The following is a 26453-nucleotide window of genomic DNA, read 5'->3' as shown; positions in this document are numbered from 1 at the left end:
TGTGTGTAAGTTATATGCAACTTGAAAAATAGTTCACGTGGCTCTCAAGGTAGAAAGTCATGTGAGTTACATGTGCTTCCTGAGGCCCTGGGCTCAAAACTAGCATGAGTTAAATACAACTCACATGGCAGTTAATGTGTTAAGATTGCAAAACAAATTTCTAAACTTCTCTGTTCCCTCATGTGTGTACAAGTCATTCAGAATGCCGTGGGAAAAATAAACTCATTAAAAAAATAGATTTACAGTTTGAGGATATCCATAAAACCAGTTGAGAAATAATGCTGAAACATGATTTTTATAGGTATAGACTAAATGGTGAAAGGGTGTATTTTAATGGTCCACAGCCCAAGTAGACTGACAAGACTAGCTGATTTCTAATAATGTTTTGACAGTTTTCAAATATTCCTATTGCCATAAACAATAGAAAAACTGACCTACTTCCCCATTCTGAGAAAAAGTCACTTCAAATTTACTACTTGTCCTCACTTTTTAAAGAGCAACCTACTTCTAAGAAAAAAAAAAGTATGTATGTTTCTGAAAATTCAGCAGTCTAAGGACAGCAGAGTACAATGTTAGAATAAATGGTTTCCTTTTGTTGGTTAAAAACAGACCAAAAAAGACACAAGTGTGTGTTGATGTGAGTGTTATGTGGGCAGCAGTATAGCAGCTCAGTTGGTATTTCCATCAACTAACTGGCTCATGGTCAGAGTACGAGGAGTGGCTCTAGAGGTAAAGGACGGTGAGGGGAGACGAGCACTCTTAGACAGACACTCACTTCAAGGCCAACTGTTTCTGCACCCTGAAGTGGAGACCCTGTCTTTGTAGATTCCTTAAGAGTTCAGCCTTGTCATTGACTTTTTGGTCTTTTTGACCAGAAAAAAACAGATCTTACAGAGACAGCTTATTTCATCACAACAAAGTGCTTCTAAAATCAAAGAATAATAGAATCATAAAAACCACAGAGATAGGAGGGGCCATTGAGTCATTGCTCTGATAAAAGCAGTCACACCCTTTCAACTGTGGTCTTTGTCAGAACTTGCTCATTTTTTCTTGGTGGAGAGCTTGATAGAAGGGAGACCAGACAGAAACCTTTCCTTTTCTTAGCAGAGCCTCAGGTGCTCACTAATCATGTAAATTAGGAAGAGTTGTTCCAACAAGAAATTGCAGAAAATTCAGTTCTTATGAACCTACCTTTCTAGTTAAGCCCAATATCTATTTTTTAAAACTTAGAATTAGTTGACCTTTTACAGTATTAACCTCTATTTTTCTTTAAAATTTATATCTTGTGACATACAAGAAAATCTCTAATTTGAACTAATTGTAAAAAAAACAAGTCTGTGTCCCTAAAAAATCTGAAATGCAAAAAGGCATACAGTATTCTTATTCACAAGCAAACAAATATTGAGAGGTCCTGGTTTATTGTGCACACTTATTTGTAATTATTATATTGAAATGTCATCCTAAACAATGATGTAACTTTTCAAGAGGTATCCTTTTGTTAAACAAAAAAACAAAAAAACAAAAAAAACCTAGCCCCTAAGAGTGGGTATATGGTTCTCCCTAAACCATGCAAACTGCCCATACAGACAAGTCATGATGATGTCCCACATTCTACAACCAGGTATTTCTCACTCCAGCCTGAAATCCTCACTGTTAGGCTACTGTGTTGGGTTAGAAAACAAAGGTAAGAATGTTGACCCCTAGAAGAGCCCTGTGAAAGTAACTGGCAGGATGGAACTGCAGGGTCCTAACCAATTTGTTGAATATTAGACCAAAAGAGATATGAGGATCATTGACTTCAAGGCCCTTTTTTAATGATGAGCTTACTGGGGCCCAGAAAATGAGTGATTATGGACTAGGCACGAGAAGTCCCACCAGTTTGAACCTAAGAGGTTGTAATTTATTACAGTATTAGGCAGTTTCTACCCTGACAGTGATAGATGGAGTCCTTTAAAGCAGACTTCTCTGGTGAGCTATGGATGACAAAGGAAGTGCTGAGACAGGCTTCGCTGGGCGGCAGAGCTCTAACTCTGTGGTTCTGTACCATAATCTCTAGGACTTAAAGATTGACCAAAAAACTCCTCTACGAGTCCTTCACCGCAGGCCCTTGGCTGTGAGAACTCGCGTCATTCACTTCATGGAGACACACTATGTGGACGCGCATCATTTTCGCCTCTATCTGAAAACTCAAGCTGGGACGTATCCTTCCACCTTCTCACTGCAATGATCGAACCAGAACCCTATTAGAAGAGTTAATGCTGCCCTAGAAAAATAGGTTCAATTTGGTCTGGGAGGTATTAGGGAAAGGATTATACTGGAGAAGAATGCTTTTTTAAAAAAATTTGAGGTGTTTTTTTCTTACTAAATCTTTTTCAAAATGACATTTTAAACCCTGGGGTAGCAGTCAGTTCAATGTCAGCTTTAAAGTTATTTATGTTTCATGTAATTACAGTGTCTTACACAGTGCTTGGCACATAGTAAATACTCAGAAAATACTTTTGATTGATTCATGTGCTGTCTTTACATTTTTTGCAAGTCACATATTCATTACCATATCTAGGTCCTTTCAACATTTCAAGCATGTGCCCCAGATGAGACCCAGGTAATAGATGGGAATGGTGGTTCTTTACATCTTTTTTTTTAAATTCTTATTTCAGCATATTGTGGGGGTACAAAAGTTTAGGTTACATATATTGCCCTTGCCCCCCACCCCTGGCCCCCGCCCAAGTCAGAGCTTCAAATGTGTCTATCCCCTAGATAGTGCAAACTTTACATCTTGATCTTAACTTTACTTGGCCACTGGCCCAGTACAACACAGAATATTCTTTCTCTGTATGCCTTGTGAAAGAAATAAAACATTTCAGATTACATGTCATTTGTTTGAGCCATATAAACTTGGCTGACAGTAATACTGTGCTGGCATCAACACCATTTTCAAAAACTGCAAAGGGTTTTGGCTGTGTTATAAATAGAAAGGCTGAGATGAGAGTTAAAAATATCCATAGTCTGAGGCTCATAATTTGTTTATAAACTAACCTGATTTGTGTGGTTTTGGTAAGTTTGATGTAAATACAAGTTCCAGGTCATGCGTAGTTTTGTATCAGAACTGAGTTGCTGATTAAAATATATTGGGGAGCTCCAGTAGTCTTAGCTTTAGTTTACTTTTCAAAGGTGTTCTTAGTTTTTGTTTCTTGGTTTTGTATTATTTTGTGGTCCAATAGCATGAAGTGATAACATGCCTTCTAACTGGCATAAAACTAATGATGTATTTATGTATATAAGATTAAAAAACAAGTTTTAAGCACTAAGTACCATTATCACTACATTGCTGTAATTAATCTGCCTGTCCTTCCCCACCAACCTGCTTTCCCCTCTTCCTCCTCTGCCCCATCCCAGGAGTGACCTGGATTTACTCAGTTGAATCAGGTATAGGTTATCCACTCCTAAAAACTTCTAAATTTTGCAATTTGAATCAAAGAATGATCTATTTAGATTCCAGTGGACAAATCTTTGTATCTTTGTTATTTGGGGCATATTTGCCTATTGTGGGTGGAATTTAAAAGCAATCTCAGATTTAAAAAATATCTTTTTATCCATTATAATTCTGGCTCTAGTTTTGGTGTGTCAAGGAGAAACGCAATGTCTTTTGGAGAAGCTAATGTCTTTTCAATCCTACCACAACATTTTTAGAACCAGCCATGTACATGTACTTAAGGTGTTAGCCAATAAAGACCATTTGGTAAAGCTTTAGATATATGTTTATACACAGAAGTAGGTTTATTTTGTGTACACGCTATGTATTTATATTGCTTCATACACTGAGCTAGCTCATTTGACTTAAACCTTGTCCCTCTGGCCATGAATAAGAACCTCTCTGGACCTTTTAATTGGTTATTCTGGGGCTTTTTGGTCATCTCCCCTCATCATTGCTACTCAGGAGGAGCATTCTGTAAGAAAATGAGACAAAAAGAATGACAATGGGTGAGTTTAGCCAAAAAGATAGTCACTAGATAATTACATGTCTTATGTTTGAGTCAAAACATTTGGTGAAGGTAGAATGAATAAACATTCAGAAAGTGAGGACATAATTAATATCAGCCTATTATAGTGTTGATTTTTTATTTATCACCTGGGAATAAATTTTTTCTATTCAAATTCTATTAAATATTTTATACAAAATGGTTTATAGATAACATAATGCTGAATGTTGGCAAAAACATATCTTTCAGATAACTATTGTCAAGGTTGCAATAGACTCCTCTGTAAGGAATGTTAATATAATCTTATTAAGAACAAATTCCACAATTATGGGACCAGAAAGATGATAAATGGAGATTGTGGCAAAAAAAGAAATAGTTGTTTTTTAAAAGCATTGAACTATAGGTAGTTTTAAAAATCCATACCCAAATCTTGGCACTTGTAGATGAGCTATAAAGAAAAACAAAAGTCATGACTTTTGATAAGTTTGTTGTAAATACAGGTCCCAGATCCTGGTGTTGGCTACCAGTCCAATGTACGAACCAGCTTGCTGTGGCTTGTTTTCTAAGACACACATCACAAGTCAAAGCTCAGAAATGACTTCTCTTTAGTAACATTTCTGCTTTTGTTTATTATTTCCCTTTCACTTAGCAAATATCACCAAACAGTTGGAACTGCATGCTATCTTCATTTTTTCCTTAAACAAACTCCAGCTACATTAAAGAGTTTGTACATGGAGACTTTGGGAGAACCAAGCCGAACATTGGCTCGCTGATGAATGTGACTGCAGACATTCTTGAGCTGGATGTTGAGGTAAACCTTTTATTGTGGAATGTACATTTGCAAATTGAATTCAGCCAAAGTTAAGCTATTTTGCATTAAGCCAAATAGCACTACCTACCTTGATAGGTGTTTGAAAATGATCAAAATCTCACAGTAGCGTATTATATGGAGGGACTGTCTTCAGTATTTTTAATTTTTAAAAAAATTCAAGGTCTCATTTTCGTTCCTTGCAAATACGTAGCTAATTTACTAACCGCACTTTATATTAATATATGGCATCAGATCTAAACCCTTGAACCAAGCAAGGAAATAAAGTTGTAAGCACTCTTCTTCATATGTCTTCATATTCTGGAGAGTTCATTCCCATACCTGTTTTGTTTTAGAAAGAATTTAAGAAACTCAGAAACATGTATTCAGGACAAGGGTAGAAAATGGGATGAGCCAACGGTTATTAATAAAAACAGTTCTAGGGGACCGTTACGATGTGGTCCAAGTTCTCTGTTCTTATAGTCTGAATTGAAACAAGGTTAAATTCTAAAATAATTAGAAAAATTGATTTTTCAGGCAATTCTCCATGAATATTTTGTTAGAACATCAGTAGGTGTTGAGTCACAAATTGTGCTCCTTGATAAAAATGTGATTAGGAATAGAGTCCTTCCTCGCTCCATCCCCCCAGATTTTAGAATAGGCTAGCATTTTGCACTTGGGAGTATTATCAAAGTTATAAAAAGAAGTGGGTATAGTTGCCTAGTATGAAAACAGCTCCAGTAATGAAATGATCACTGGAGCATTATTACCTTACCAGCAATTTTCTCAAGTGCTCTTTTAGATTATATTTTATAGAGCTCCTGCAGTACAGCCAGTGATAATACCTTCAAGGTTGCAGGAAGCCTCTTCAGTAAGATTACCATTTTGAGGAAGACAAGCTTCTGTTAAAGAAAAGCCCAATTGCATTCATCTTTTTTTTTGAGACAGAGTCTCACTCTGTTGCCCGGGCTAGAGTGCTGTGGCGCCAGCCTAGCTCACAGCAACCTCAAATTCCTGGGCTCAAGCGATCCTCCTGCCTCAGCCTCCTGAGTAGCTGGGACTACAGGCATGTGCCACCATGCCTGGCTAATTTTTTCTATATATTTTTAGTTGTCCAGCTAATTTCTTTCTATTTTTTTTTTTAGTAGAGACGGGGTCTGGCTCTTGCTCAGGGTGTCTCGAACTCCTGAGCTCAAACGATCTGCCTGCCTCAGCCTCCCAAGTGCTAGGATTCCAGGCGTAAGCCATTGCGCCCAGCCTGCATTCATCTTTTTTGACCTTAATTCTTAGAATACCTTAGGAGTGTCAAAGAATCACAGGCCAGTGTTTCTCAACCCTGATTGACCATTGGAATCACCTTTGGAACTTTTAAAACAATTTAACATGCCTACCCTCCCCCGCCCTCAACACACACAAAATTATGACCAGTAATGTTTAATTTTCAGTTCGAAAAACCACTCATTAACTTACATATGGGTGTTCGGTGTATGGCTGTATTCTGAAACAGAACCAAAATATCTTCTTGAGATTTGTAAGACACACACACACATGTACACATGCAATAGTTATTTAGGCTTTTCTAATACAATTTTTCTGAATCTAGTATGTGAAGTGACTCATGGATTGATGAAAATTTTTCAGTAAATAATTTCAGGTTTTAAAATTTAAATGTCAATAAAAACCACAGATACAGTGGATTAAAAAAAAAAACCAAAAAACTTTTAAAGTAGGTTCCCTAGGATAGTTAAGACAAGGTATGCCTTGCTACTTCTAAGACGTGCTATGTGATTGTTTATGTGGAGACAAAAAATAGTTTGCTTACTGTAATTTCATTATGACTCGAAGGTCAAGGTTTTGTTGTAGAAGAGCAAAATGAAGGTAAGTAGAGGTAGATGAATTTGATTTTAAAAGAAACAAAAATCCAGCTCAAATGAAACGCTAAGATCCTTAATCCTTTTCTAGTTCCAAGCGATCTTTCATAATTCATTTCACGTTTAGTTGCTAAGTTACAAACAAGACTGTAAGTTTATAGACTACTTGTTAAATGCAAGATGGGAGGATGAAAATGATCAGAAGAATAAAGTTGCTCAGACTTCTAAGGGAAAATTAGTGTAGCCACCTGAATTTGCTACTTTACCCATAAATAATATTTTAAAAATTTAAATTAACTCCATCTTATCAGCCGAAAGGTACACTTTAATAACCAGCTGAGAAGCCAAATACTGCTGCTCAGTTAATTCAGATTATTTCAGGCCCAAGAATTCCTAGAATGGACTTGAGTGTTAAATTGTAGTATTCAATAACTCTTTTCTTCAAATGTAGTTTCTTCAGTTGCATTATATTAAAACTATTGAATTTATACAGCATTAACAGCAAATGCTTACCAGAACAGTGATACCTGTTTTACTGACTTGTTCTCTCCCTTCTAGTCTGTTGATGTTGACTGGCCACCTGCTCTGGATGACTAGCTTCCAAATTTGGAGGCAAAGAGCAGGGTTTTCCTGGCATGATGTGGATATCCACGGAGCACACACTGTAAACTGGCTGTTTACCCACCAAACGGTGTCTTGGAAACCATTTGGATCATGTTGATCTATATATTTTTAAAATTTGTTGTAACATCTCAGGATCTATATATGTGTGTATATTTTATGTTAAATTGTTCCAAGATGTTTTATGATTTTTCTCATTCCTCTCTCATCCCCACAAACCAAACTATGGATAACAAAACCATTCTCCTTAATTCTTTCACTTAAGAGAGTTATAAAAACAGAACACATTCTGTTAATTTGAGAAACTGTAATTTCTTTCAGCAAGATTTCCCTCCACAAGAGACATACCATCTTTAAAATCATGTTCTAAATTTTTTAAACCATCTGAATAAAAGTTATATTTAGATTTATATAGCATAATAGCCTATGATATTCTAAGATATCAAAGCAAATCTGACATCATTACTATTTTTCCCAGTAAGCCTCAGGCAAACTATTACCAATAGAAGAACTTTTGGATGTGATTTGTGACAAATCTTAATGACCTCAAGTTACTATTTCAACAATCTAAAATTATCGATACATTTTTCCTGTGGAGGGAAAGTGAAACCTTAGGAATTGAGACATACCATGGTAAGAGACCACCATAAATCTTTTCAATAAGGATAAACAAGTGCCTTTAATAACTTCAATCCCAGGGTTAAGAATTTGAAAAATTGAGATTACCAAAAAAGGTAAACTGATTATTTCAGAGTGCTTCACTATATTCAATTATAAACACCTTAATACCTTATTAAGGTAGATAGGATATTATCTCAACTTTATAAATATGGAAACCAAAGAATAGAAGTTAAATGACTTATCTAAAATTGTCAGTTACTTCCATATCTAGGACTAGGATTAGAGACCAAGTTTCTTGGTCTCTGGGGTCTAATAAACCCTATTGTTGAGCACCAGTTGTATGAAGGAGACACCTAAGGTTTTCCATTTTAACTCATATAACCATGAGAATTGACTTTTGGAATTTAAATACCAAATCATGTAGCTTACCAAAAAATAGCCAAAATATATTTCATACAATCTCATATAATTAACCTTTGTTAGTAAGTTAATCATCAGTTGGTATTATGAAGAGGAAAAACATTAAATAAGCTAAACCTAAAGAAAACAATGGGCCATTAAGAGAAAAGTTTCAGAAAGGAGGCTCATTAAAATTTCAGATTTAAAGTATAATTTCCATCACCCTAATTCAACTATTTGAGCTTTTTAAAGGATATATGTGGCTTGGATAGCATTGGATTACTCATTGTTTCCCATCTCTATATTAAACATAGTTCACAGATATTAAGATTCACTTTAGATGTGAGGAAAATGGTTTTAATTGACATGAAGTCAGCCAACCACTTTGAAACCATGTGTTTCATATGTGAATAACAGCAAATAATCTTTTCACTGCTTTGAATGCCAGGAAATAAGAAAGGGATAACAGAAATAAACTTCTGATAAAAAGGTAAGAACTTCTGTGTGAATGTTTTTCAGTTTCTGGGGAAATTTTGCTACAAAAGAGACTTAAATAATTTAGGAGACAATTTTGCATGCTTTTTTTGGCTCAGCTTTGAATCCAGTGGATCTGCAATATGGAAGAATCAAGAACCCTTCCTTAGCAAACTTAAATTAGAAGACGTCTGTTTCTTAAATTTCTATTCCTGAGGTTACGTAAAATGTCAAGCAAAGAGCAAATATTAGCTGTAAATACTTATTCCAAATATTCATATAATTTTGAGACACAGGTTGTTAAAAATTAAAGTAGGTCTTTGTTTTAGGCAGAACTGGGAACATCAATTAATGAGAGTACTATAGTTTCCCTTTTGCCTATATAAACATCTTTTAGTTTCATGATTTCCTTTTTTAAGCTTTGTTTAAATTAGAAGTCTTTTTCATAACACTTAGAGAAACAGCCCTTTGTACTTCTTAGTATCTCTTTGTCCCAAATATAGTCTGTGGTTTATCTTAAGAAAAACATCAACTCTGAATACCTGGAAAAGTCAAGAAAAAAAAGTTGGTAAAATGAGAAATTTCCAAGTAAGATAACTGGTTACATTTGCAAGTTATGTGGAGTAAATTTAGAAGTCAAATTTCCATTTTGTAAGAAGAAAACATCTTACTATGGCAGATCTTTTCTTTTGGAGCTTTATTCTTTGAATTTTTAGTCCACATAAGAGAATGAACTTTGATATAAGATTTTCTGTGTTTTAAAAAATGGTACCCTTTTTTATTATGAAAAAATATTACTTTTATGATTCTATTTTTAGTTTTTTTCATTTTGAAATAATTTCAAACTTACAGGAAAGTTGCAAGAAAAGTACAAAGAACCTTTTTCCCTGAACCATTGAGCCAATGAAGCCTCATCATCCCGAAGACATTAGTGTGTAATTCCTACAAACAAGGAAAGTAGTTTTTTTTTTTTTGAAACAGTGTCTCACCCTGTTGCTCAGGCTAGAGTGCCGTGGCGTCAGCCTAGCTCACAGCAACCTCAAACTCCTGGGCTCAAGCAATCCTTCTGCCTCAGGCTCCTGAGTAGCTGGGACTATATAGGCATGCGCCACCATGCCCGGCTAACTGTTTGTATATATTTTTAGCTGTCCAGATCATTTCTTTCTATTTTTTAGTAGAGACAGGGTCTCACTCTTGCTCAGGCTGGTCTTGAACTCCTGAGCTCAAGTGATCCTCCCGCCTTGGCCTCCCAGAGTGCCAGGATTACAGGCATGAGCCACCGCGCCCGGCCAAGTAAATTCTTAAAAAAACAAAAAAGGACATTCTTCTACTTAAAGACAATATAACTATCAAAATCACAAAATTAACAATGACATATTATAATTATCTAATCTATGGACCCCAGCCAAGTTCACTGGTTGTACCACCAATGTCCTTTATAATCAAATGTTCACATTTTGCATTTAGTTATGTCTCTTTAGCCTCCACCAATGTGGAAGTTTTTTTGTCTTTGACTTCCCTTACTTTAACTTTTCTTTCTTTTGTTTTTTTTTAGAGACAGGGTCTTGCTCTGTCACCCAGGCTGGAGTGCAGTGGCACCATCATAGCTCACTGCAACCTCCAACTCCTGGGCTCAAGTGATCATCTGCTTCAGCCTCCCAAGTAGCTGAGACTACAGGTGTGAGCCACAATGCATGGCTGCATTTTTCTTTCTTTCGTTCTTTCTTTTCTTTCTCTCTCTTTTTCTTTTCTTTTCTTTCCTCTTTTCTTTTCTTTCTCTTTCTTTTTTTCTTTCTACTTTTCTTTTCTTTTCTCTCTCTCTTTCTTTCTTTCCTCTTTCTTTTTTTGTAGAGATGGTGTTCTTGCTGTGTTGCCCAGGCTGATCTTGAACTCCTAGGGTTAAGTGATTCTTCTGCCTCGGCCTCCCACAGTGCTGGGATTACAGGTGTGAACCACTGTGCCCAGCCTCTTACTTTAACATTTTTGAGGATGTCAGGCTAGTTATTTTACACACTGTTCCTCAATTTGGTTTGCCTGATGTTTCTTTATTATTAGATTCAGGTTGTACCTTTTTGGCAAGAAGATCACAGGAGAGATGTTACCTTCTTCTTGCATCTTATCAGATGTCATAGAGTTTCGATTTGCCCAGTTACTGATGGTCGGGCTTTGATCAATTGATTAAGCTATTATCCATCAGGTGTCTCCATTTTTACAGTTACTTTTTCCTCTCTGTATAAGTATCTTGTAGGGAGATCATCAAACATTGACTCACTAGTTTTAGCATCCGTGGAAGAGTTTCACCTGAATCAATTATTACCATAATGATTGCCAAATACAGATTTTCTAATTCCATCATTCCTTTTACATTGATTGGTTGGCATTCCACTGAAACATAGAGCTTTCCCTTCTCTCCCATTTATTCATTTATTTATATCACTGTGGACTTGTCGCTTACTATTTTATCTGATGTATTGTGATTTGTTGTTAACATCATTTATTTTGATTTCTAATTGATTTAGCCAGTGGGAGCACCTTCAAGCTGGCTTCTGTGCCCTTTTGACACGTCCCCATCATTCTTTGAGGATGTTCTTACTTTATAATACAAAAAGACATTCCATGTTCATCTTTGTATTTCCTCTGTACTAGCCCTGGAATGGGCTATTTCCCTAAGAAGATCTGGTCTCTTTTAGGGGAAAATGGTATTTAAAAACCAAGATCTGGGTACTACGTGTGCTCACTGCTATTGTGGCATTGCTGCTCCCAAGCCATCTCATGGAACAAAGCTAGGGAACAAAAACAAATGCACACACACATATGCCCCCCCCACTACACATACATCTATGTATCTTTGTATCTACACATATTGAAAGCTATAAGAGTATATAGCAGTACTTCCAATTCCAACCTTATTCTAGTTTTCTCCCTTTCCATATTTGTAATTCTCTTCTCTATAAGAAATCCGGCTCCCATTAGCCTCAATGTATTTACCTAATAGATCAGTCTTCCTCAAAAATAACTAATCTCCTATTGCTGCCTTCTTATTCCACATGGCCGTGATCCTCCTCCCTCCTACCCTCAAATGCTCTCAGGCTCCATGGTGTAATCCCACACTGGGCCACCACCATTGCCCCTATGGCAACATCTACCTGGTACTTGTACAGAACAAACAAATGCCTTTTGTCCTGACTTATTCAGGAAGAATGGGAGACAAGCATGAGAAGTCAGAAAGGCAGAAAATGAAAATCTTTTAATACAACAAAAATTAAAAGGATCTTAAGAGACTATTATGAACAATTATATACCAACACATTGGATAACCTAGAAGTAGATAAATTCCTAGACCATGTAACAACCTACCAAGATTGAATCATGAAGAAAAAGAAAATCTGAACAGACCAATAATAAATAAGGAGATTCAATCAGTAATAACCTGGGCTGGGCGTGGTGGCTCACGCCTGTAATCCTAGCACTCTGGGAGGCCGAGGTGGGAGGATCGGTTGAGCTCAGCAGTTTGAGACCAGCCTGAGCCAAGAGTGAGACCCCGTCTCTACTAAAAATAAAAAGAAATTAGCGAAACAACTAAAAATAGAAAAAATTAGCCGGGCATGGTGGCACATGCCTGTAGTCCCAGCTACTTGGGAGGCTGAGGCAGGAGGATCACTTGAGCCCAGGAGTTTGAGGTTGCTGTGAGCTAGGCTGACGCCACGGCACTCTGGCCTAGGTAAGAGAGTGAGACTCTATCTCAAAAAAAAAAAAAAAAAAAAAAAAAAAAAATCAGTAATAACCTGTCTCCCATCAAAGACAAGACCATGACCTGATGGCTTCACCACTGAATATTATCAAACATTAAAGAAAATCTAATACCAGTCCCTCTCAAACTCTTCCAATAAAATTGAAGAGGAGGGAACACTTCCAAACTCATTTTATGGGGCCAGCATTACCCTGATAACAAAGCCAGACAAGGACAATACAAAACAAATAAACAAACAACCTATAGGCCAGTATCCCTGATGACTACAGATGCAAAAATTCTCAACAAAATACCAACAAACCAAATTCAACAGCACATTAAAAATTATTCACCATGATCAAGTGGGATTTATCTCAGGGATTCAAAGATGGTTTAACATAGGCAAATCTCACCACATTAAAAGAATGAAGGACCAAAACCATATATGATCATCTCAATCAATAGACACATAAAAGGCATGACAAAATTCAACATCCTTTCATTATGAAAATGCTCAACAAATTAGGTACAGAAGAAATGTACCTCAACACAAAAAAGGCCATATTTGACAAACTCACAGCTAACACCATACTCAACACTGAAAAACTGAAAGCTTTTCCTCCAAGATCAGGAACAAAACAAGGATTCCCACTTTTACTGCTTCTATTCAACATGGTACTGGAAGTCCTAGCCAGAGCAATTAGGCAAGAGAAAGAAATAAAAGGCATTCAAATTGGAAAGAAAGAATAGACTGTTCTTTTTTGCAGATGACAGTACCATCTTATATACAGAAAACTAAAAAAAAAAATCCACCAAAAAACTGTTAGAATAAATTCAGTAAAGTTGCAGGACACAAACAGACAGCAATCAATAGTGTTTCTATATATTGATAGTGAACTCTCTGAAAAAGAAATCAAGAAAACAATCCCACTTACAATAGCTACAAAGAAAATAAAATACTTAGGAATAAATTTAACCAAGGAGGTGAAAAATCTCTACACTGAAAACCATAAAACATTGATGCAAAGAAATTGAAGACAAATTAAGTAGAAGGATATCCTATCCCATGTCCACAGATTGGAAGAATTAATATCATTAAAATACTACCAAAATTGATCTACAGATTCAATGCAATCCCTATCAAAATTGCAATGGCATTTTCCACAGAAATACAAAAACCAATCCTAAAATTTATATGGAATCACAGAAGACCCCAAATAGCCAAAGAATCGAGCAAAAGAACAAAGCTAGAGGCATCACACTACCTGATTTCAAAATACACTACAACACTATAGTAATCAAAACTGCATGGTACTGGCATAAAAACAGACACATTGACCAATGGAACAGAGAGCCCAGAAATATTAGGTCATTAAGTATGAAATGTCCGATTTCCTTAAATACTAAGTTTGCAGTTGATATCTCTGACATTTCACTTTGACACTCCTTGTTTTATTTTTATTGTGAAGGTACACCCTGTTTTTCAAACACACATTTTGGCTTATAATTATCTTTCATATTTTTTTAGAGTAATTTTTGTGAAACCATGGATAAGTCAAAAATTCATGTTATTTTCGAATATGAGTTCCAATGCAGTGCAGACAGCTTCAAATATCAATGAAGTGTTTGGGAAGGATGTGGCTAATGAACACACCTTACATCGATGGTTTGAGAAATTCCGTTCTGGTGATTTTAATCTTGAAAAGGAGCCCTGTGGGCAACCTGAGACCAAAGTGGATAATGATGAGCTGAAAGCTGTAGTGGAAGCAAATCCATCTCAACCTATGTGTGAATTAGCAGCAAGGTTTGACATTACTATTCTAAAAATATTGGACTATTTGAAACAAACCGGCAAAGTAAAGAAAGAAACTAGATAGATGGGTTCTGCGTGAATTAAATGAGCGTGAGAAGAGAAATTTTCTCGAACTTTTCCTTTATTTGCTGTCACAACATAAGGCATAACATTTCTACACCATATTGTTACATATGATGAAAAATAGATTCTTTTTGACAATCATAAGCATTCAGCATAATGGCTGTATAAAGATGAAGTGCGAAAACACACTCCAAAACCAAATATTCATCAAGAAAAGTTAATGGGGTCTGTTTGGTGGTCCAGAGCTGGTATTATCCACTACAGCTTCATGAAACCTGGTCAGTCGATTAGAGGATGTCTACTGCAACCAACTGGATGAAATGATGAGGATGCTTGTGACTAAGCAGCTGAGATTGGTCAACAGAAACAGGCCAATCCTCTGGCAAGACCACGCTTGACCACATATGGCACAAACAACGCTGCTCAGACTACAGCAGCGGGACTTGGAAACTCTGTCATTCACGATATTCACCATTCCTTGCACCGACTACCACTTCTTCTAGGCTTTGGACCACTTCTTGCAAGGAAAAATATTCAATTCTCAACAAGCTGTGGAAAATGCCTTTTGTGATTTCATTGCCACTTGCTCCCCAGGCTTCTTCGGTGCTGGCATAAACAAGCTACCATTAAGACTGCAAAACTGTGTCAATAGTTTAGGCGCACACTTTGATTAATTGTACTGCTTCTTGTTTGAGATATAATAAAGTACACTTTTGATTTGAAATCAGACATTTCATATTTAATGACCTAATAAATTCATGCATTTACAGCCAGCTGATTTTTGACAAAGGTGCTAAGCACACTATGGGGAAAGGATGGTCTCTTTAATAAATAGTGTTGGGAAAACAAGATATCCACATGCAGAAGAATGAAGTTAGACCCTCACCTCACATCATATATAAAAATCAACTCAAAATGACTTAAGCAGAAAACGTGAAACTGTAAAACTATTAGAAGAAAACATAGAGGCAAAGCTCCATGACAGTAGTCTGGGTAATGATTTTTGGAATATAACCCCCAAAGCACAGGCAACAAAACTAGACAAATGGGACTATACGAAATTAAAATCTTCTGCTCAGCAAAGGAAACAATCAACAGAGTGAAGAGACAACCTAAGGAATGGGAGAAAACACTATAAGCCATATATCTGATAAGGGGTTAGTATCTAAAATATATAAGGAACCCTAACAATAGCACAAAACAAAAAACCTGATTAAGAAATGGGCAAAGGACCTGAATAGACATTTCTTCAAAGAAGATATGCAGATCACCAACAGGTATATTAAAAAATGCTCAACATCACAAATCATCAGGGAAATGCAAATTAAAACCACAATGAAATACTGTCTCACACCTGTTAGAATAGCTATTACCAAAAAAATGAAAGTGTTGATGAAGATATGGAGAAAAGAGAGCCCTTGCACACTGTTGGTGGGAATGTAAATTAGTACAGCCATTATGGGAAACAGAAAACAAAATTAAAAATAGAATTCCCATATGGTCCAGCAATCCCACTACTGGGTATATATATCCCAAGGAAATGAAATCAGAATGTTGAAGAGATATTTGCACTTCCATGTTCACTGCAGCATTCATTATTCACAATAGCTAAGATATGGAATCAACCTAAATGCCCATCAAAGGATGAATGGGTAAAGAAAATGTGAGGCTGGGCATGGTGGCTCACGCCTATAATCCTAGCATTTAGGGAGGCTGAGGCAGGAGGATCACTTGAGGCCAGGAGTTCAAGACCATCCTGGGTAACATAGCAAGACCCTATCTCTACAAAAAAATAAAAATAAAAATAAAAACTTAGGCATGGTGGCATGTGCCTGTAGTCCCAGCTACTCAGGAGGCTGGGGCAGGAGGATTGCTTGAGCCCAGGATGATGATGCCATTCTAGCCTAGGCAACAGAGCAAGACCCTGTCCCCCTGCAAAAAAAAAAGTATATATACACAATTGAATACTATTCAGTCATAAGAAAGGAAATCATGTCATTTGTAACATGGATGAACCTGAAGAACATTATGGTAAATGAAATAAATCAGGCACAGAAGCCAAGTACTACATGATCTCACATATATGTAGAATCTTTAAAAGTTGAACTCAGAGAAGACAGTAGAATTGGTGGTTACTGGAACTGGAGCAGTGGGGGTGTGATGGGGGCATTGGGGAGATGTTGGCCAAAGGACATAAAATTTCAGTTAGGAAAAAGGTTCAAGAGATCTATTATACAACATGATGGCTATAATTAATAACAATATATTGTATTCTTCAACATTGCTAAGAGTAGATTTTAAGTGTTCTCACCAGAAAATAACTATGTGAAGTAATGCACATAGTTAATAAGTTAATTAGCTCAATTTAGCCATTCCACAATGTGTATATATATTTTTCAAATATCACATTATATACGATAAATATATACAATTTTGTAAATTAAAAAGAAAGTTAAAAGAAAAAAAAAAGAGATGCCAGAGAGCTCAATCTCTCTCTCCACTACATGAAGACACAGTGAGAAGGCAGTCATCTGCAAGCCAGGAAAAGCCCTCACCAGAACCATACTGGCACCCTCATCTTGAATATCCAGCCTCCAGGACTGTGAAAATAAATTTTTGTTATTTAAGCCAAAAAGAGAAGAAACAAAGAAAAGAAAAGAAAGACTCTTCTAAAAAGGCACTTCAGTATTCTACAAAATTATCATTTCAAAGTAGAGTTACATATGCAAGTATATTCAACTATGGCATTCCATAAATATGTCTAATATTTCTAAACAACCAAAACTACCTTTCCCTGTAAGAAAGATGCTGTAAATATGAAGAAAATCTGATCGATAGTTTTAAAGTCAAATAGCAACAAAATTTTAGCAAAGGTTTTAGAATTTTTTCCATTTATTGTATTACCAAGAAAAAAATCACTGTATACAAAGATATTACAAAGATAATAAAATATTCTGTACAATAAAAGGCATTTTGACATTTTAAACACTGTTACATCTTGGTATCAAGCTTAACATTAAATAACTAAACAGTACCTGAGAACTTTAAAAACTCACTTTCTCATCAGTGCCTCCAAATTTATTTGTTATTGAGAAGCATATAAAAATACTTAGAACAGCCAAAAAGTAGGATTTTGGTATTCTGCTAAGATCTGGATTCATCAAACCAACAGTATTTTTAAGTACATACTTTTAAAACAAATCATCTCTCAAGGGTTCATCTGGTCTGAACCATGCATTTAAGAAAGTTCATTACCCAAAAGCTTTGTGTTTTCCTTTCCATGTCATCTTAAAGCTACCTGAACTGTCCAACAGTGACCAACATTATCAGCTAATAACCCAGTAAAAAATAAGCGTCATCAATGAAGTTTCATAAGATTGAATTCCACAAATGGATCACCAAATATTCCAACCTTTACCTGTATCTTACTACATTTTATGAAAGCTACATTTTGATTAGATAATAAAGTTTAATAAGAAAAATGGGCAAGATGAATGATACTTTTTCCAAAAATTTGTATTTCATTTACCTGCTGATACCCTGAAAACTCAATTTGCTGAAGAACCAACATTTTGTACTAATTACTGTTACTATTCACACATAGGTGTTTTATGAAATTTATAAATTTTTGAAAGTCCAATAATAAACTGAAGTTGTAGAAAGAAGTTGTAAGAATACTAGAGTATGATAAATTCTGACCTTTTAAACAGATAATTATTAGCAGGTGGTATTTCCCTAAAGACAGAGACATTTAGAATAATTAGAGTAATTAATTTTAAAAATTTTATCCATATTTTATTTCTTAATGGACGTACTGGGGACATGAGTGGTGTTTTTGTCTGTGCTTTTTGCATGTATGAAAAAAATTATAGGCATGATTACTTTTGAGATTTAATCTTACCCATTGTTAAGCCTGTGCTTAGCTAAACTCTATTATGATATATTAGTAAAAATATTAATTGTACGAAGTCTTAGACAAACAAGGCATAAAACTGGATACAGACAACCCATATATTTATCCCTGATTAGCCACCTACCCCTGGGCTTATAAATTAGCATGAAATTTTCTACAATATGTGATATAAAAAGCATTCTAATTTTTACCCTTTCATATTCAATCTCTAAAAATGAAACAGATCAGAAACCTTTCAGGGACAACTTCATTAGTTATGATAAGATTCGCTTTTAGGAAGAGAGTCAAATAACTCCCAATTCATAATCAACTTTGGCAAAGGAATTGAGAGTCAAAGAATTTCAGAACTGAAGTAATTAATTGACTATATCTTCACTATACAATAGGAAATGGTACTGGAAAGAATAAAGCCAAAGAAAGTTCTCCAGATCTGGGCAAGAGCTAATCACTCTAAAGAGAAATCTACCTCAGGGTTCTTAATAAAGAAACTAATCAATAATGATTTTTTTCACTCTGCTGTGTTTTAGATAACTAGAAAAAGTGTTAAGATTAGCGATTAATCGGGGCTTTAGGATATACACAGATGCTGGTTTAACAGTATTTTGATTAGCACTATACAATTTACAGTGTTTCTTCTTATGCATTATTTTATTTAGTACAACACACCCTGTGAGGTAGGTAGGCTGGGGATTATCTGACTAAAAAGTCCCTATTCTTTCCATTTCTCCGTGCTTCGAAAAATCAAATTATGATATAGTAAATTATTTGGTGCTACTAGGCAGCCTGATCTCCAATTCCAAGTCTTTCTTAACACAGAAACTATAATTAGTTTACCTGAAGTATTAGGTTAGAAATTGAGAACCCAGCTGTTTCTGTTCACTAAGATTGTGAGTAGACAGGCCCAGTTACCAATTTAAAAAGCCATTAAAATAGTAGGTTCTGATGATAGAAATCTGAATAGTTTAGAGGAGTAGGTACAGATTCGGAAGGGGCATGAAGGAGACTTCTGGGGTGTTGTAAATGTCTGAAACATGGTGGTTACGTGGGTGTTTTTTACATAAGTAAAAATTCATTAAGCTGTACACTTAAAACTAGTCCACTTCATGCATTTTACTTTATATGTGCTATCAATCAAAAGAAAGACGGGTATCTTTGCGAGCAAGAGTTTTGTCCCATTCACCTCTGTATTACTTCACCTAACATGGTGCTTTGCACATCAACATTAAAAAAATGTGATATATGATTGATTACATGAATAATGGAGTGTCATGCAAGGGTAAGGTGCTCAGAAAGCGCATGAAGGACACTTGAGTTGAGACCTGCCACATAGAGTGGAGAGAAGTAGCAAGGTCAGGGTTATGAAAATAATCCTCAAAACTTTAGAATGTCTACCTAATATGGTTGACACTACTATTTCCAATACAGCTACTTTTGATCGTAAAGGGCTACAGGAGGGTTTTTAAAAAAAAAGGGGAGCCAGGTACAGTGGCTCATACTTATAATCCCAGCACTCTGGGAAGCCAAGGGAGAGGATCACTTGAGGCCAGGAGTTTGAGACCAGCCTAAGCAACATAGGGAGACCCTGTCTCTAAAAAAAAAATAGAAAAATAAAAAAAAAAGAAGAAAAGGGAGATAGCAGGTCAAGGAAGAGGAAGTATATTTCACAAGACTTAAGTAATCTTGGCATCACTGCTTTTCCTGCCAGGTTAAGTACTTTTCCCTTCAAAAATTATATCCTTATCTACATTTTTATAATCACTCATATGTCAATTTCTCCTTCCCTCTCTAATAATAGCTACCATTTATTCAGTACCAACAATGCTAGGGACTGTACTAGACACTAGAGTCCCAAAGATGAATGAGACATTGATACAAAACAATCCACTGCAAAAAAGAAAAAGAAAAAAACAAAAGAAAGATGAATGAAACAAACACTTAAATGACTATAATTGCATGAGATGAACTGTGTAATACGGACATATACATAGCTGCATCTCTACTCGGAAGGCAGGACCAAGTTTCACAGAGAAGCCCAGTCTTAGGGTATGAGTGTTCTAGTTATAGAAGAGGAGAGGCAGAGTGGGTAACATGTTACAGGTATGGAGGCCTGAGAAAGAATGTTTTTTTCAAGGATTGCTATAAAATAAGGTAAAGACAATAGAGTATTTTAACTGGAGCGTATGGAAAAGATTATTGTTTGGGGAAAAGAATGAAGGCCTTTACTAAGAAAGCATCAGGAATGAAGAAGGGACAGATTCAAGAGTAGGCAGACTCAAAAGGATTTGATTAAGTATGAGTGTGAGGGAGAAACAGAATAAAATATGATTTTGAGGTTCCCATTAAATATTTGGGGTGGTAGGGTAAATGGTAATGCCATTAAGAAAAGTAAAGAATGCAAGAAAAGGAGCCAGTTTATAAGGGCATTCAGGTAGCATGAGAATCACTGATGAGATTACCCAGGGGAAACAAAATAGCACCAACTGAGGGCTGGGGTCGAGACTCGAGGCACAAAAACCTCAGAGAGAAATCTTGTCTCCACAGAAACCCCAGAGGAGTTCCAAACGGGAGTTGTCATGTTGGGCAGAAGGTTATAAATAGGTCATGCAGGGTGACGAGTGGTAAAAAGACACATTTGACAAGGGGGTAGTCTCTGGTCATCTTTCCCAGAATATCATAGGAGAACAGTAGGAGCTAAAGACAGAGATCGATAGCCTAAGGCATAACAGTAAGTGAGGAAACTGAGGCTGAAGGTATTTCAGAAGTCAGGATGCAAAGTCAGAAAGGAGAATGAGGGTGGCGGAACAGTTTCATTTTTTTTTTTTTTTGCTTTTTAGGCTAGAGAAGACATTTACCATGGTTACACAAAGAAAGGAAGCACTAAATGGCGATGTGAGCTTATAGGAAACAGGATGGAAGAGCGAGGAGGCGGCACTCATAGAGATTGGGGAGAGGAGGACACCTTTTCCTCAGAAACCAAAAGTGGGTATTATAAGAACAGGTGGAAGCATAAAAACATTCAGACACACAGAAGAAATATGTTGCCAAATTCATTTTAAATTATAAAATATCTTCTACGATCAGTAAATAGCACCTGAAAAATGAAAAATCCATTGGAAAAACTCTAAACACAGATGTAGCATTATGTTAGCTCAGTTCATGCAGGAAAAAAACTGCAAAACAAGTCAACATTTAGTTTACAAAAATCCATTTATTCCAATAATCAGTGTTTAAACTACTCAATGCTAATTAATACAAAATTATGAGATTCTATATGTATTAAAAAAAACTCACCACCTATCAATCACCATCTGGAGACATCCTGGTTTCATATTTTGAACAGGAAAGAAATTATGCTTTCAAGTTTTTCTTTCTCCTTGGTAAGTTCTACTAAAAGTATGTTATATGCTTATGATTTTTAAAATTTATATTACAGAAATATTTCCTTTTGAAATCATAATTTCTGTGAAATAGTAATGGTACTAAGTTAGAGGTCATTAATATTTTTGTTTTGCTTCCTGGACTATTGTGACCCCAAGTTTTATCTTGCTCTCCTTCCTATTTCCCAGCATCACTCAACTCAGAATTTTTATGTAATAACATTCACACACTCCCTACCTTCACTGAATTGATTACTTTATGTAAATTTATAGTTTGGTTGGACATTATATAAGTGAAATGATACATTATTTCTAGCTAGGAATGAGTTCAACATTTAGAGAGTAGGTTCTGGTTGTAAAATAAACTAGGTCTTTAATAAGTTAGTTCCTTAGCATCATGACAATTCCATCATAATTAAGATTACTGCTCAAATTCTACCATCATTTTGCCACTGGGATTATTCTGCTTTCAAATAATTTGGATTACCATTATTAATCCTGGACTTGAATGTACATGATTCTGATATAAACTCAATGTCACATCAAATAAAACATCTAGTAATTAAAGCTATTCTTTCTTTCAAAAAAAAGTTCTGGCTGCCCGTGGTGGCTCATGCCTGTAATCCTAACACTTTGGGAGGCTGAAGTGCGAGGAGTGCTTGAGGCCAGGAGTTCAAGAACAGCCTGAGCAAGAGTAAGACGCTGGCCCTACAAAAAAATAGAAAAATTAGCCAGTCATGGTGGTGTGCGCCTATAGTCCCAGGTATTTGGGGGCTGAGGGAGGAGAATCACTTGAGCCCAGGAGTTTGAGGTTGCAGTGAGCTATGATGATGCCACTGCACTCCAGCCTGGGCAACAGAGCAAGATACTGTGGGGAAAAAAAAACAGAAAAAATGGCTGGGTGCAGCGGCTCACACCTGTAATACTAGCACGCTGGAGGGCCGAGGTGGGAGGATCACTTGAGCTCAGGAGCTTGAGAACAGCCTGAGCAAAAGCAAGCCCTGTCTCTACTAAAACCAGAAAAAAATTATCCTGGTATGATGGCACAGGCCTGTAGTACCAGCTGTTCAGGAGGCTGGGGCAGGAGGATCTCTTGAGCCCAGGAGTTTGAGGTTGCTGTGAGCTAGGCTGACGCCACGGCACTCTAGCCTGGACAATAGAGTGAGACTCTGTCTCAAAAAAAAAAAAAAAAAAAAAAAAAGGAAAAGACAAAGGAAAACCCCCCAACTGCTATTAGTAATAATTAAATGTTCAGTAAATATTTACTGAGTGCTTAATATGAGGCAGACAATTTTCTACAAATTGGAGATTCAACAGTAAACAAAAGACAAACATTTCTGCCCTCATGGAGCTTGTATTCCAGTACAGAAAAACAAACAGTAAACAAATAAATGCTTAGTAAAGTCAGATGGTGGTAAGTGCTATGAACATATATAAAGCAAGGTAGACAGGGAATGCTGATGTATAGTCAAGGAAGGCCTTGATAGGGTAACAGTTGAGTGAGACCTGAAGGATGTAAGGGAGTGAGCTGTGCATCTATCTGGGAGAACAACAGTCAAGGCAGAGGGAATACCAAATACAATGAGTCTGAGGCAGGAGTATACTTGGTGCACTAAGGCCAGAGTGCCTGGAGCTGCATGAGGAAGGGGATATGATAGTACTTGAGGAGGGACAGGAAGTCTAGGCCTGCTGATTTTAAGGACTGTTACCTCTACTCTGAGTAAGATGGGAAGCCACTGGATGGTTCTGAGCAGATGAATGACATGATTTGACTGGCTACTTTAGGGGAACAAGAGCACAAAGATAAGGATACAAGGAGGTTTTTGAAGACCATAGCTTCAATCCAGGCAAGAGACGATGGTGGCTTGGAATAGGGTATTAAAAGTAGAGGTCAAAAGAGGTGGTCAGCTTTGGATACACTTTTATGGTAGGGCCTACTAGATTTGCTAATGGACTATGGATATAAGAAATAAAAGAAGAATCAAGGACCATTCCAAGGTTTTTGGCCTGAGCAACTAGAAGCATGGCATTGCCATTTACTGAGTTGGGGAAGACTGAAGGAGAAGCAAGTTTGAGAGGGAAGATGAAGAACTCAGTATTGGATATGTTGAGTTTGAGCTTTAATTAGATTTCTAGGTAGAGATGACAAACAGGCAGTTTTATGAGATCACAGGGAATGAGGACATCTAAGAAAGAAGAGAGGTCCAAGGAAACTTCTTCCCCTTAAAAAATATGGGTATAAAGCTAAAATCCTAAGTAACTTTAAAGGTATGGGTTTAATTAGTATAAAATGCAGACAACCTCCCATACCTTGAAAGCTCACTTCAACTGCCTTCTGCCCAACTTAATTAACATTTTAAAGCAGTCTGATTTACATATAAATCTAAGAAACTCCAGGAAGCCTCAGAAAACCCCTTAGGGGTTACCTTGGCCCATGGGCCTCAAAAATAATAAGGAATTTATTTTTCCAATGACATAGCCATTACAGGTTTTACCTTAAATTTGCTTGAAAGCAAATATCAGTTAATTCATTTAACTAAGAATACATTAATACATTATAAAAGAAGTAGAAAAATGCACATTGGGAAAAACCGGAAGCTTGTTTTAATGGTCTCTTCAGAGTCCGTCCTGCGGAAATATGGTGGGCCTCTAAAGAGAGAATTCAGACCATGCATGCTATCAGTTCATATCTTTCAAAAGAAGAAACAGTAAAGCCTTTTAAAGTTTCTATTTCTGAATTTTCTTTTTATGACAATTCCCAATTTTATATTCTATATACCCAAAGTTTTATACTTCTTCCCTAAAAAGAAGTTTTTGACCTAGCGTCCCCCAAAAACAAACAAAAAACCTCCATATCATATTCTTGGTCAGACAAATATAAAATGCTGTTTCTGTATAAGTGGTATCAAAATGACTGCAAAATGACTGGTATTATAAGTGGTATCAAAATGACTGCAAACATTTAAAAGGATTTAAATCTTGCAAGTTATACTTGAAAAAATTCATATGCAAAGGAGTCACTCAATTGCTCATTTTGCATAGTGCCAATACTTGAATACTGACTACTTTGAACAAAACTATGACTGTTTGTATTAGTACTGTTTGATGGTCCCGACTCATTTATCATGCTGTTATCTGTACAACTGAAGTCAGATCCCTCAAATGCATCTGACTGTGAAACAAAAACAGTAGTATGAGAACTGGTGCCTGCTGACATACTGGAAGAGGACATCTGATGGAGCTGTCTCAAATCACTTGGGTCTAACACTGAATTACATGTAGGGTTTTCAAGATTCATGCTTACAAGTCTTGGATTATCAGTCTCCCCCATGCTACCATTGCTGGTTGTCATCATATTCACAGGGCAATTAGGCAGCATGTTGGCATCAGAAATACCATATAAGTCAGCTGGTGACATGGATGATGTTTCCATTCTGCCCATGTCATCAGAATTGTTATAAATGCATGCATTAGAAGCATTTAAATCACTCCCTACAGGTTCCAGGAATGGTGAGATGCCCTGTGAATTAGAGGAAAGTGTCCCTGTTGAAAAACTATTCAGTGGATTTGTATTGACTGAGCGTGACGTGGAGTGGGCCACTGATGACCAGCTTGAAGAAGGCTGAGGTACCATTGAGGGTAAGGCTGAAGAATGATGGGACAATCCACTTGAGATGGACACAGCTGAAGAATAGTAAGATTCTGTTTGACTTGAAACTCCTGAAGACCTGGGCATTTCTGTCAAAACTGCACCATGAGAAAACAAGTTTGATTCTGTGGGGGGGAAATGTATTTTACAAAATTAAAATGAACAAAATTATAAAAAGCATTATTTCTAAATTAAAATTGCATAAACACACAAAGAAAAATTTCAAGGAAACTGATATAACATTTCAAATAAAAAATTTAAAAAGCACTAAAATTATTACATGAGTCCAAAACTGAATTCTGTAACACATACTGTTTTACGGTAAAATGGTTTTGGCAAATTACTTTGGTGTAAGTAATTTCATTCCAGTGAAATATGAAAATCTAGCATCTGAGGCCCTGCAATGGTATTTCTGAAAAGTGAAAGACAAATATCAGAATTTCAATTAATAGGAATCCAAATAGCCAAAATCATCTCAAACTCTCCATTTTTAGGATAAAATGGAAGGAGGGAGGAAACACTCATTAGGAATGATGACAACTACACATAACTTTTAAGGTAAATTAAGATATGACCCTAAGATACTATAAAATTCACAGTCAGAAAACAATTATAGAAAAATTAATTCTGTATTTGCATATGATAGAAATGCTGTACATACTAAACCAGGAAAAAGCAATGATTTAAGAATGTAAGGGGTGTGGGGCCGGGTATAGTGGCTCACTCCTATAATCCTAGCACTTTGGGAGCCCAAAGCAGGAGGACTGCTTGAGGCCAGGAGTTTGAGACCAGCCTGGACAACAGTGAGACCCCATCTACAAAAAATAGAAAAATTAGCTGGACGTGGTGGTAGGTGCCTGCAGTCCCAGCTACTCAGGAGTTTGAGATTGCAGTGAGCTATGATAATGCCACTGCACTCTAGGCCTGGAGAAAAGAGAGAGACCCTGTCTAAAAAAAAAAAAAAAACAAAAGAAAGAAAGAAAAGAAAAGAAAAAAGAAGAATGTAAAGGAGGGGGGAAAAAGACTTCCAGGTTCAATTATCTAAACTAGGGGTTAGCAAATTTTTTTTCTGTAAAAGGCGGCCAGATAGTAAATATTTTAGGCTTTGTGGACTACACAGCCTCTGCTGAAACT

General features: G+C 36.4%; 2 protein-coding genes across 5 annotated transcripts in view; one reads left to right on the top strand and one right to left on the bottom strand.

Annotated features, from left to right (window-relative positions):
• The window catches only part of PUS10 (pseudouridine synthase 10), a 68959-nt gene extending 47270 nt beyond the window's left edge, over positions 1-21689 (top strand). For 2 of the 4 annotated variants that reach the window (XM_045549671.1, XM_045549672.1), the window contains 3 exons: positions 2057-2199; positions 4692-4791; positions 7218-9170. In XM_045549671.1, coding sequence (XP_045405627.1) covers positions 2057-2199; positions 4692-4791; positions 7218-7256 — 282 coding nt within the window. In that variant the 3' untranslated portion in view covers positions 7257-9170. Of the gene's footprint in view, positions 1-2056; positions 2200-4629; positions 4792-7217; positions 9171-21127 lie in introns of those variants that run through there. The other 2 variants (XM_045549670.1, XM_045549673.1) reach the window with 2 other exon arrangements.
• Positions 21690-22890: 1201 nt separating this feature from the next.
• REL (REL proto-oncogene, NF-kB subunit) overlaps positions 22891-26453 on the bottom strand; it is a 35355-nt gene continuing 31792 nt past the window's right edge. Inside the window, exon 10 of the mRNA XM_045549669.1 lies at positions 22891-25444. Within this exon, the coding sequence (XP_045405625.1) occupies positions 24657-25444 (788 nt within the window). The 3' untranslated portion in view covers positions 22891-24656. The remainder of the gene's footprint in view (positions 25445-26453) is intronic.

Source organism: Lemur catta, chromosome 4, assembly GCF_020740605.2.
Source record: "Lemur catta isolate mLemCat1 chromosome 4, mLemCat1.pri, whole genome shotgun sequence".
Classification (NCBI taxonomy): domain Eukaryota; kingdom Metazoa; phylum Chordata; class Mammalia; order Primates; family Lemuridae; genus Lemur; species Lemur catta.
This window is presented reverse-complemented; position numbering and strand designations above follow the sequence as displayed.